Source organism: Platalea leucorodia, assembly GCF_965183815.1.
Source record: "Platalea leucorodia genome assembly, chromosome: 1".
NCBI classification, from domain to species: domain Eukaryota; kingdom Metazoa; phylum Chordata; class Aves; order Pelecaniformes; family Threskiornithidae; genus Platalea; species Platalea leucorodia.
The window spans coordinates 37,200,533-37,213,709 of record NC_138823.1 but is presented as its reverse complement, the minus strand read 5'-3'; the positions used below and the strand labels follow the sequence as shown (position 1 = coordinate 37,213,709).

Below are 13,177 nucleotides of genomic sequence, written 5' to 3'. Positions count from 1 at the left end.
AAAGGTCAATGGGAAGTAACACTTTCTGCCACAAACAGAAAAAAGCTTTGGCATTGCTATCCAAAAATTGCAAGACTGAAAGTCTCTCAATATGGATTATTTGCTATTGTATTCCCCGCACGAACATTTCTAAAAGCTCTTCTAAATGAATGTTTGAACATAAAAGCATATAAGGTACTTTATACACTTCAGTCAGGAAGAGTTTGTCTCCAGAGCATGTATAAGCATTAAACCAAAATATTCAGCTGCCTGAGTGCAAATGATATACAGGGGAGTTATCCAAAGTAAAATTTGCAAGAGGCAAGGAGCTTGCATTTAGTTAGTGCTCAAAGCATAGGAGTATGCACATCTTCCTACTGATCTGCACCATCTCTCTGAGTTTTGCATTCTGATTGCAAAGAAGTTCAGCAAGGCTGCTGTCTCATTCAGCTTATCAGATAAAACCCACAAATTGCTCCACAACTCCAGTCAGTTCCTATCTATACTGGGAGGAATGTGGCACAGAGGAAGGATATTACTGATCAGCTGGTGGACGGCAATGTAAGCAGTATAAAGCAGCCTGGCCCACAGCTTTTGAACAAAGTCAGGAAATACTTGGGCCCAGAAGCTGGGAAATGACTGGTTAAATTATACCTCTGTGCCCTTTCTTTCCCCCACCAAGACCCTGAGGGTAGAGAAATAACTGCCCAACCCTGAGGCAAATGGGCATCTTGCTCAAGGAAAAGCACAAGCTCCCAGAACCCAGAACTGCCCAGAACTACTGCCGCCCTGCAGGCAACACACTGCTGCTCTTCAGGGCAGTGGCCCCAGCTCCCACTGGGGTCAGGTCTGTACTCTTTTCAGGCATTAGTGCAGGTATTTCCAACTTTTTGCTCACTCTTTAGTCTCTTCCCCTGTCCTCCAGATTCTCTATCACTTGCACACATCAGTACCTCAAACCATGACCCCCCAATCATTTTGATAATTCTTACTGTGAATAATATCTTGCATGATGTCAGAAAGGAGTCAAAACTAATTAATAAGCTGGTAGTTTTGGTGTTTCTAACTCAGAGCCCTTTGAGATATCAGAGAAGTGGGAAAAGATTAAAAAAGAAAAAATGAGGGAAAAATCCATCTGAGACAATTACTTTTTTCTGTACCTTTGTTTAAAGCCTAATGCACCGCTCAGTGAAATCCATATAAACCATTCACTGAGTACTGCAGTGGGTGAAGAGATCACAGCATTATCTGGGTACATCATATCAGGCATGATTTGCCTGGTTTGCTTTCCATCTTCACTAGAACTTCCAAAACACTTAACAACACAAGCTGAAAAAAAGGGGATATGTGCTGAGATCTGAGAAAGTCCATCACCTTCCTGGGGCCTTGTGTATAACCCAAATAAAGACAAGGTGGCTCTAGCCATCCCTTTGTAGAGATGTCCACCTGTGTTACACCTGGGTGAAAATCCATAGCAACTTTAAGACTTGTTGTGAAACCTTGGTTACCACACATATGTCTTGATATACAAGAATAGACTGAGAGGTGACACTGAATTTCTTGCCTGACAAAACTTGCTAACTTCTGTGTCCAAAGTGACTGTTCCCAGCTATCTGGTTTCCCTCAGATGCTTCCCAATAGGTCATATAGAGCACGAGTGTCCTGCTGTCAGACAGCGCCTGAGTACGTCTGCCCTGAAGACTGTGGGCCAGATGGTAAAGAGCACAAGCTGTGAGGAGAGCTACAGACAGCAAAGGATTATAACTTATATCAGCAAGTTTTATCTCCTACTTATGTTTTGTTTTCCAAATGAGGAAGTCTCACCTGCTTTGAAGTGCCTATTCCAGAATTTCCAGAGGGGCTAAATCTATTATCAGTGTCAGTAAGTGCATACCTGGAGGTAAAACTTACTCATAAACAGCAGGTTTGCAAGAGCAGAGGGCTGACCAAGCAGAGGAATGAGGAAGAGCTCTTAACAGCTACTCATTTATAATGCATAGAGGCATGAAAGTGCACATCAGCTCTGCTGCTGTTACCATGCATTAGTGTACCTGAACAGAGCACTTTCCGTCTGAGGACGTACAAGCACTTTACAGCTGAGCTCTCAGTAATAAACTGTGACATTTCAAAAATGGAAGAGCTATGGCAAAAACAAAACAAAACAAAAACTAACAAGAAAAAGCCAGCCTGGGGTCTGAGATAAAGACATGTAGAGTGAGGATGATCTCTCATTTGACTTCTACTCAACAACTCAGTGAAATGCTTCCACTCATACAAATGGAGACCTTTTGTGTTCAGGGACCTCTCAGTTACTTTCTTTCTTCTCTGTATCTCTAAACACATGGGTTTTGTCTGTATTGAGTTCAGGAAAGCACAAATGCAGATGCTCTGCATTTCAAAAAGAGGGGTTGTGAAAGAGGAAGAGTCCAAAATGATGCTGACTTATATGCAGGGTATTAAATGTATTCTTAAAGACACAGGCATTGGCACTGCACCAGGAAATGCTGAAGACCTAACTGCCTCTTCCTTTTTTTAATAAAACAATTTTGATGCAAAAGATTTCATAGTCAGCACTGACTCTTTAGCCCCAAAACAAAACAGAGCATGCTTAACTTTAACTAGTAAAATCATTTGTAAGATTTTACTGCTTACACCTAAAGTTGAGCCTGCTTGGCAGTTTTATGGTTTTACAGACATATCTTTCATGTTTAAAAAATTTATTTTTTTTTATTTGGTTTTCAAGTTACCCAAACAAAACCACCAAGAAAAACTCTTATTGTATCAGTGGAATCAATGAATTTAAATGTAAGCCCACTGCTGTCAGCTATGTGAAATTAATTGTAAAAACAAAGGAAAAAAAGAAAGTAGAATTCCAGAAACCTCTTTTTACCATCAATATTGTGCAAGTATTACAATTCATAAACATGTTTCCTGGACACATACTGCCTTATCCACAGTTCACCCTCACCCTTCAATCTCTGCTCTGTTGGATAACAGAAAGAGCAAAGTTTGACAGCTGTCAGCAAATACTGACAGACCCTAACAGGAGTTGCTCAGTCTTTCTGCAATCTGAAATCTGCAAGCCCTGCATGTCTCACCTTGTTGTTCATGAAGATGTTTTGAAGGATGCAAAAAATGTCTTTGTTCTTTAAACTGGGTCAATACAGTTTCTTGAGAAAGGTGCTGAATTTTGCCAATATTTTTTGCATACTGATTCATCCCCAAAAGCTGATTTTGGCCATAGTGCTTCAGTATCAGAGCCAGACATGCTGATCCCGTGTCTAGAGAAACTTTCCTCTCGCAAAATTATTACCAAATTGTCTCTCTCTTCTCCCCTATCTCTCCCTCCCTCCCTTACCTTCTTCCTCTCTCTCATTCTCTCTCTCTGATTATCTGATAAAATGGAACGAATGTAACAGATTATTGGTAATCTCAGGATTTTACATATTTTACTGGCACATTGACTAATGATGTAGTCTGTGTAACATACTGTTTTCCTACAGCAGTGTTTGAAGAGCTATTGTTCTATAAATTTGATACAGCTCTAAAGCTTTAACATTGTATTTCTAGATTAGTCTGTATTTTGATTTTGTTTTGAAGCCTCAGAAAAATGTCTTTCTGGAATCCTGAAAAATATTTTTGATGATATAATAAAAATCTTATCTTTTCTCATAAAATTATCTAAGCTATGGAGTAGTACAGACTGATGTCCAAAGGCAAGCTAATCACTGATACTTTACTTCAATATATGGCACAGTAGCAGCCAATATATTCTATTCTTTTGCAGCACAGTGATGATCAGTGCCTCTTATTGCAGGGTCCTTACAAGTGATGAATAAAACCAGAAGGATTATGGAGAATGGAGGGGCTTCTTTTATCAACGCATTTGTAACCACCCCGATGTGCTGCCCATCGCGTTCCTCCATGCTGACTGGGAAGTATGTGCACAACCACAACATATACACCAACAACGAAAACTGCTCTTCTCCCTCATGGCAGGCTACTCATGAGCCACGTACCTTCGCCGTGTATCTCAATAACACTGGGTATAGAACAGGTAAGAGACAAATCAACAGTAGTTCTTTGTTTAAAGTGAAGATGACAGATACTCTGCAATGGGTCTCAAATCACTGCCTAAAATGAAGCGACTATTGTCCCAAATTGGCTTTACAGAGCAGAGGTTTAGTGTTATGGACAGCAAGGGTAGCACTGCCTGCTGGTCCAGATCCACAGCTAACAGCCATGTAAAGGAACTCCCTTGTAATGGAGCAGCATATTTTCATGTTTGGATTTCCCAGGTGGGAAATAAGCTGTTGGGCAGTTACACCTAGTGCGAAAGAGGTGCATTTTAGTGGCATTGTGGGTCTGAACTGGCAGTTCCAGCCGTGATTATGGTCAGTATTATGGCCTGCTTGTGGACAGCTGCTAACAGTTATGGAAGAAGATGTCAGGGCCAGGCTGGGGACTGGTGCCAAAGACCTCACAGGAGCAAAGTGCCTGTCATGGGAGTGAAACAAGGTGAATGGTATGATTTAAACTTTGCCATGGGCGATATTTCATTTGCATTTTCTGAAAAGGAATAGAAGCATGCCTTTAAAAAGGATTGTTCTGCCGTGCACCAATAAGATTTGATAGTTTTCTTGTAAATTCCTGGTGGTTTTCCATAGTCAGGAGATCCCTTTCCTGTCTACAAAGAACTCTTCTTATTCCTCTCGTCTGCGCTTCAGCTTGATGTAAAACCCAATTCATTTCTGCATCACCTATCCCCTAAGATTCAATCTGTAGACACATTAGGCTCCAGCCTGACTTCCCCTTCACAAGGTACAGGAGTTGTGCGAGGTCATCAGGGTGCAATTTGTCCAGAAGCGTCGTTCGACTACAAAGACTCCCCTTTACAGGACCAACGAGGCACAGATCTTGGTGCCAACTGCGTTTCTTACAATGTAATTTGCAGCAAAGAAATTTGTCTCTATCAGTGGCTTAGGCACAAGAACAGATTGCTTTCAAAACATATAGCAGGTGAATGTCTCCATGCTGTCTGCTTGTTCTAATTCTCTTATTGCTGCTATATCCAATGCCTTAAATTTAGCTGCCTGTTTGCCATGTTTTCTTCACCGCACAGACAGCTTGCTCTTTTTTCTTCTGTCTCTCTGTATCGGTAGTTCTGGAGAGCTTCTGCATCCTGTTTAAAAGGCAAAAACAGACAAATATTTAACTTCTTTGGACCCGGTGTTGGCTCTGACACATGCGCTGAACAGTACTTCAGTCTCTATTAAGCAGGTTTCAGTGAAGTTGCCATCCGAGTACAGCACTGCTAAACCTGAGTAAGAGTTAGCATCAAGGCTTTGGAGGAGAAAAACAGAGGAGAGAGAACTGACAATCACTGCTAGAAAAGATGCTGAATTTTCCCTAAAATATATGCTTTGTCTCATGGCTTATGTCGCAGAAATCCTTTCTGTTTGATCTATGGCTTCTTCACGTGGGACCTGGCTTTACTGTTCTTAAAAAATCTAGTATCTTATTGATTTGTAATCTAATACTTGCACAACTAAATGCCTCATGTGTAAACTGCGTAGCTCTCTCCCTAGCCCTCTCTGCCCTTCTGGGGGTAAACACTCTGCTTTGAGTATATCTTCTGCACTGCCTTGTAGTATGAAGGCATGTGGAGATGTCTACTAAATGCAGACTTGGCCCTATTAAATGGAAAGGAAAAAGGGGTCAAAAGAAAAGGAAAAGGAAAAAAATCCCTTTCCAAAGGCAGGCAGAGAACATCACTCCTAAAACTGTCAGAGTAGGTGAGTTTTAACAAGAGGCAGGGATGAGAAAAAATAAATGGAAAGAAATGAAAATACTTGTATGAAACTCTGATTCTGACCAAGGTGCCTTGTTTGACCCTATAATAATATGGCCCCAAAGAATTTATCCATTTACTCCTTGTAAGATGAGCCTACCTTCTAATTACCTTACAATTATTTTTTGAAGTGGCAGCTTAATTAACAGCAGATCTTATAATACATTTTTCAAGGACAGTGTTGCCTCATTAAAAAGTCATCAAAAGTCTACTAGCCAACTAATAATCTACACTTCACAGCTATAAAGTTTAGTAAAATTATAATGATTCAAGAATATCTGGGAGTCAAGAATAATTGGGAGTGAAAAAGAGGGAACTGGGGGGAAAGAGTGGCTGCATGCCCCATAGACTAGTCATGACTCTGTGCTGATATTGCAGGTGCTGTGGGTATTTACCATGTGAGTTTGCACCTGTTTTGAGAGGAAATCAATATCCTCCTCAATGGGAAACTGAGGCAGAGAAAGAGAAGTGAGTGACCCAAGACCACTGACAGTTTGGCGACAGTCCTGACAAGGCACTAATCCATAGAGCTCCAGTCCAGATGAGACTGTGCAATACCTTCAACCTGGTTCTCTGTTTGAAATGATGAGGGTTTAGCTCTCACTTTTTGCATAGGATCAAATTATTATATAAGTCAGTGGAAATAAAGGAGTGGGAGAGTGTTTATATAATGTCCATCCTTCTGTTCACTCCAAATATTTTCCAACATCTATAAAACATCCGCTGTCTAAACCTGATGCAGCCTTAACTAAACGCTCTATACTGCAATTGATCACATGTGGGCAGATTGCTTATGAGGGGAGTCCTGCTGAAGCCACGAGGACTCCATGCAAGCACAGCAGGCCATTTAAAGAGAGGTCTGAAATGTGCTCTAGTAAACTGCGGTCATAATTAGAGCCCGCTGGGAAAACCTGGCAAAGAACAGAATGTTTTTTTCTTTCCTTTCTCGATTTTACTCTTCTACTCCTGTTCTACTCTGATGTGACCTAATGGAGGTGTTGTATTTCATGGAAACATCCCTTTTTGAAGATTATACGTCAGTGCTAAATCATAGGCAGGAGCTGTGCTTAGGGCTAGCAGGGCAGACAATATTCAGAAACAACACTGCCAAACCAAAATCACTTTTGCTTCTAAGTATCATTAACAAAAATCCCAAAACAATTAAGAATGTTTAAATGTTTATGGTTTCCCTTATTCCTAATGCAGCAATGAGTCAACTGCACAGCTTCCTGATTGTTGAAAGTCCACAAAACTGGTAATATTAAAGTAGAATTTGTGGGAAATAGCAGGGAAGGCACTGTAAATAGGTAGAAGGAGAAAACAAAGCAACTCTGGAGAGCTTCAGAGAGATGAGACATGTTTTAATTACATAGGTTCCAGCTGCTCATACTGGGGAGGAAAAAGGGTCACTCTGTAATGACTTTCAAATTTTGTGGAAATTGTGAGGAAAGCTTGAGAAGTTTTCTTTCATCTCCTAGTTTTTAATGTCAGTAGACATCCATTCAGCTATTTAGATTCAGAAATTTTATTCGTAAGATTATTAGATGCAGGAGTTAGATATTTTGCTTTGCTCTTTCCAAAGTATTGGCTGGTTATTTGCTGCTTTTTCAGTCCTCCCTGAGGAACTGTTGAAGTCTCTTACTTTCTTTACCTTCTACTGTTCTGTCCCAGCCCTACAGCACGTAGCCTTGCCTCTCAGATATGCTCTTCAGTGTTTTCAGCTCTCACTGCCACTCACCTACACAAACACAAAGGAAAACTCCAGGAGCGCTACCTCAACCTTGGCTTCCTCCAGTAGGAAAGGATTGTGCTACATCTTAATAACGGAGCAGTAGCCAAGCATTATCTTAGTGTTTTAGAAGAGAGAGCCATGACAGCAGCACAGCCAATATCCAGAAGACAGAAATGCAACAATCATTTTTTTGTTAAATAGTGTGTCACAGTTTGTATACTGAAGGATTTTACATTTTTACCAGCTGAAGTTTCATCCCTTTGCAAATATGAAGAGAAATGCAAGTTTAAATTTTTCACCCTGACTTAACATGCGTATGCATTCAGAGCCATCTCTGCTTAGTGTTACTTTATAAAATTGTTACCGTCTAATCCTCACTCCTCTTAGCCTTCACAGCCAGTGTAACTGTGCAGGAGAAAACAGGAGTCTGCCCTGGCTCAGAGACCACTAACGGCCTCAGAGCGATACGCCAAACTCAGGACTAGGCTCTCCCCTTATGGAGTCCCACATGAAAGAATACAGATCACCAAACTGGGCAATTATTTGTTAACATTTTTTATAGTTTTCTTTGGGAAGATGTATTTCCCAATATTTTATTTCTTGCTTAGAAGTATCAACTGATCAGAATGACATTCAGGATTCATGCATGCAAGTGTCCTGACGGCATTCTTAGCCTTTTGTGGGACAAAAATGGTAACATAACAAAGTGACGTGAACATTAATTTCTAAATGGTTGCATTTGTAAAACTCAAAACTCAAGAAGTGACCACACATCAAGATGTCACTATCTATCTGGCATGTTTTGATGTTAGTCAGAGACTTCTGCGTAGAGATGAACAGAAATGGTCACTTGCTTGACATCTAGTTAATATGTTCAACAGTTCACGTCAGCTTCTGATGTGTGTCACTTGACATCTGTCACTTACGGGTACATTTCTTTGTGTAGTGACCAAAGAACTGATAAAATGCTGAGATGACAAGAGACTGAAAGCTAAGGAGTATTTAAACTGTGCACTTTCCCTTCTGACACACAGGGACAAGTTAATCTTTCATAAAGAGAGCAAAAGCTATGCCTCTTGAAGGTGTGGGCAGACAATACATTTCCTCTGGAGGCAAAGCCAGTGTGTTTCCTGTTCACAGCCTTACAGTACAATTCACTGCCAGCACATGCTATTTTTAATCTGCATCATTTCAGTGACCTAATTTGTATCCTGCCTCATGCACCCTTTCAAAACAGAGAGGGTGACAGAATATGATACAGGGGTGGGAATGAGTGAGCAGGGAATGAGTCCTGGTTTTCAGAATATTTCTAAAGTGAAAATAAAAAAAGAGAGAGAAAGAACTCCAAGCATTTAGTTTCTTTCTTAATTGGTATAAAAGTGGCTAGGGAGCATCAAACATAATTTAGCTTGTAAATATCTTAAATAATTAAAAATATGCCTCACTTTTCAGAATAAAATTTCACTTTCAATCAAACTAAGAAATATGTAAATAAAAGTGAAATATGCTGAGTATATTCAAATAGTCCGCAAAAAGTGAAATGTAGAAGAGGGAAAAGGCTGGAAAGGGTAACATGCAGGATTTTCTAGTTCTATGGTATCATGTGAAGTTAAATGTTTTTTGGTTTCTGTCCAGGACCTCATCAAAAACCACAGCATGTTTGCCTACTTATGCTTAAAACAGAATTCTGTGCTATTAAATATTGCACAGAAAACTGTACACTAAAAGATTTTTAGCAAGTTTACACATTCAAGTGCTTCATTTAGGAAAATCTGGGTAGAACATTGTCTGTGCAACTATTTCATCTTCCTTGTTCATGTGGCCAAATGTCTTTAACTGCATAATAACACATCACTTTTTGGAGGGTGAAATTTCCTTGGTTTAAAGAGATAGACCAGTTCTATCAAGTGGTATGATGCCGGCATCTGCATCAGCAAGGACGGGGGTCTCAGATCCCCTCTGCAAAACTCTACTGCTTTCTCACTGAGTTACTAAGCAGAGTGGGTTTTTATCACAGATATTGGGGCTGGCGAGCGAGACCCAGGAGTCCTTTCAGGCATTGTTGTGTCCTCCCCACTGTCCAAAAGAACTTCTGGCTCCCTTCATCCTACCCTGTTAGGCACAGCAGTCTCCACTCTTCAGTTTCCTCATCCCAGTTTTCTGGCCCTGCAAGACTTCACCTCAGCCTCTGCTCTGAGCCTTATCCCCCAGCCTGTCTGTTCTCAAGTCATTCCCACCCTCCCTCCCCTCCTGGGTCCAGTCAGGGCTTGACAGACACGTCCTGTTCCCACCACTTACCGTTACCGATCTCCTTTCCCAGCCTGATCAGCAAATCTGCTTCTCCCACCCCCCTTGCCTTGTCAGTCAGCTTCTTTCTCCTTTCTGCACTCACTGTCCAGTTTCTTGGTTGACATTGCCAGCGTGGGGCCCCAAGCCCCCACTGCTTTCCCCCACCCTCAGCTCTTTCGCTGGATCTCCTGCCATTCCCCAGACTCCTTGTCCTTATCTGGTCACCTCCTGCCCTCTGCATTTCAATCATCAACTTTCTCCCACCCACTGACACCACTCACAGGTGGACAGGGAATGGAGTCCTGAGGTGTCCAGACCTCCAGCATATGCAAAATGCAGGTTTTTTTAAAAAAATGAACAAATTTTGGACAGATTTTCACCAGGATGATAAAGGATGCCTCCTTGACAGAGAGTCCGTCCTGTCTTTGACAGAGTTCATGCTCTCAGTGCAGAGCATGGAAGTGCTATCGAATGAAAGCTCGTATAATTTTTTTCAGATGTTAAACGTAATTCTTTTTCCATTACTGCGGTTCTCAAAGATGGCTACTGTTCGGGCTAAGAAGTTTCAAAAAATTCAGCCTGAGGCAGACATCCAGTGTGGAAAATTTCAGTCCAAGTATAAGAAAGTTCTAAGCAACTGAAAACAGGGTCTTATAATGAGAAGTGTCAGACAACATCAATACTGGAAAGTGCTACCAGCTTGGCCCATAATACAGGCTTTGTTAAAGACATCACCCAGGCTAACGATTGCTATATCAAGTTATAGGCTAATGCTTTTTGCAACTGCTGAGTTATAAAATCTTTAATGCTCTTTCTGGTTACAATGGTAAACCTGGCAGCAACTGGGAAAGACCCACAAAGCTGGAGAAAAAGTAGAAAACCTGAGGTTTTCTACTGCGGTTAAGTTACAAGACTGGGAACTGCAAAATCTGAATAATATTCTTGGCAATGCCACAGGCTTCCTGCATGACTTAGGTCTAGTTGAAGGTTAACCTCTTGGTGCCTCAGTTTCCTCACTGCATTTTTGGGACAGTGCTTATTTCATTTCCTAGGCAGTGCTGGCATACTGACCTGGCTTTCTGCACTTTAATGACGTGATACACTTGTCATTTATAATTTTTCAATAGATGATGGGGAAAAATCAAATTTTTTGGGGTTTGAATCTATTGGTTGCATAATGGGAAGAAAGCAAGGAGGAATTTACTGGAATAATCCGGAAGCTGCAGTTTTGTTGGGCTCTGTCCCCAGAAGCACAGGATCATTGTGTGTCAGCCCTGAAATGTCATATAAACAGTGCTTTGCAACTTCTGTAAATGGTTTCCTGACTTTGTTAAAGGAAGTGGGCTGTCTACTTAAAGCTCTTGTCTGGGTCACGGTGACTAAACCTTACTGCAGCATGCCTTTTTAAAGGTTTGGGTTTGTTTTAAATCGGAAACATTCCCAAAAGCCTCAACAAATAACAAAGGCGTAGAACATAATATATGTCCTTTGATCCGGGGAAGTGCAGTGATGTCTCTCCAGCAGATGTAGCCCAGTTCACCTGTACACTAATCCACTAATGCTGACAGGAGTTAGGGGACTAATTCTATTGTGTAATACTGTAAACATTAGTCATAAATGCTCGTAGAAAATACTGTGGATAAAAGTACTGGGAATTATGAGAATTTGAATCACATTCAGCTATAAATATCCTGGCTTCAAAGTCCAGAGATCCCCTGGGTCAAATTCTCCTTGTCTTACACCCATTGCAGCCTCCTGGATCTCTTGTTCCAGTTCAGGACTCATTAGCTAATTGCTAAAGGGAAATCAAAAACCTGTATTAAGGCATCTATTCATATTAGGTACCAAACACATATATTCTGCGGCCACTCCTGAGACACATAGATGTCTCTGTAACGGTTCACCATGCCATGTGTTGTTGTTTGCATTAACTTAATTGAACATACTCACACAGAATACAATTATTCTGATATACTAAGCTACTCTACATGTGATTAAAAAATAACAATGTATCCTGGGAACAGTTAGCAAAACTGCCAGAATGCAGATAAACACTGTCTTATTCAAATGCAAAAATCGGCATTTATCTTTCCTGTTATCCCTGTGGGGGCCATTACACGCAATAATGAAAAGATGTCCCTTGAAATGGCATTACTTTTTAATGAGGCTTTACCAATTGAGTCATAATCTGTGTTTTATTAATTACAAGCAGAAATGGTTTCCTAAACCCTGTAACTGCTGAGTGCAAGTGGCTTCTAAAGCTGAGCATTCCCAGTCAGTACTCAGACTTGGGCAATTCAGCAAGTGTCAGGCTACAGCTAAGGACGTGGGTTTTCTACAAGCCAAGCATGTGAAGATCCAGCAAGGACATTTGCACATTGCAGTGTCAGCTCCTGGGCAGTTCCGTGACATGTTCCATAGCTCTTTAATTGTTTACAATACTCTGGTTAACAAAAAACAACTAGGACACCCGTCGTGATTACTTGCTGATTATAATTTGGCCCCATGGACACTACTGTGCTTTCCCTTTACTCTGGCACTTGTCTTCATTCAGAGCGTGAAGAGCCAGACACTAACTGCTGGTGCTGGGCTCCAGCTCTGACTCACTTGCCCTATCCTATACTCAGTAGTACTCAGAAAATCCCACGGTGAAGGGACTCAACTCTTGTGTTTCAGTAAAAGCCTGGCTTTTCCCTTCATCTGTCTAATTACTCATATCCTCCTGAGCTTTTGACCAACAAACCACGCTTGATTAAAGCAATTTGGCAAATGTGATTCATTATCACAGCTACCGCTACTTCTACTAGTATTCAGGGCTTTGCTGTACATTTGACATGGGAACTGCTTTATTCTACAACAGGGGGAAACATCTATTTCTGCAAACTGTCACTCAAGGAGCTGCTTAAAACTTGACAGCTCTGAGATTATTTTTATGATAAAATACTAAATCATTGCCAACACAAAGGTGAATGGTTCAGGCTGTCAATCCGAAGTCTCATAACATGCACCGAAATATGGGGTTCAGGGGGCCAAAGGGGAGCTAACAAAACATTATTAAAGTTGGAAAATTAAGTAATCTAAAGCAAGGAAATTCCAAGATGAATTGGCCCCCACAAGCTCCAAGCCTCCCTTTCGTTTTCTAAATTCAGTTCATCTTTTCTCGTCCTTATGCCTCAGGTAATTTCATTTCTGCATTTTATGCTGGTGGCTTTCTCTCAGGTAATGCCTGAATATCAAGAGAGGAGAGAAGGAAAGAAGCTGACTGTTCTTTGTTTTAGTGCCAAAACTGAAACTGGGGGGGCTTTCTCAGGTCCATAAAGGAACAC

General features: G+C 41.0%; 1 protein-coding gene across 4 annotated transcripts in view; it reads left to right on the top strand.

Annotated features, from left to right (window-relative positions):
* Nucleotides 1-13,177, top strand: part of SULF1 (sulfatase 1) — a gene marked incomplete at both ends in the record, with an annotated part of 64,439 nt that overhangs the window by 2,050 nt on the left and 49,212 nt on the right. For all 4 annotated transcript variants that reach the window (XM_082305842.1, XM_082305845.1, XM_082305844.1 and 1 more), the window contains one exon: nt 3,797-4,036. In XM_082305842.1, coding sequence (XP_082161968.1) covers nt 3,797-4,036 — 240 coding nt within the window. The remainder of the gene's footprint in view (nt 1-3,796; nt 4,037-13,177) is intronic.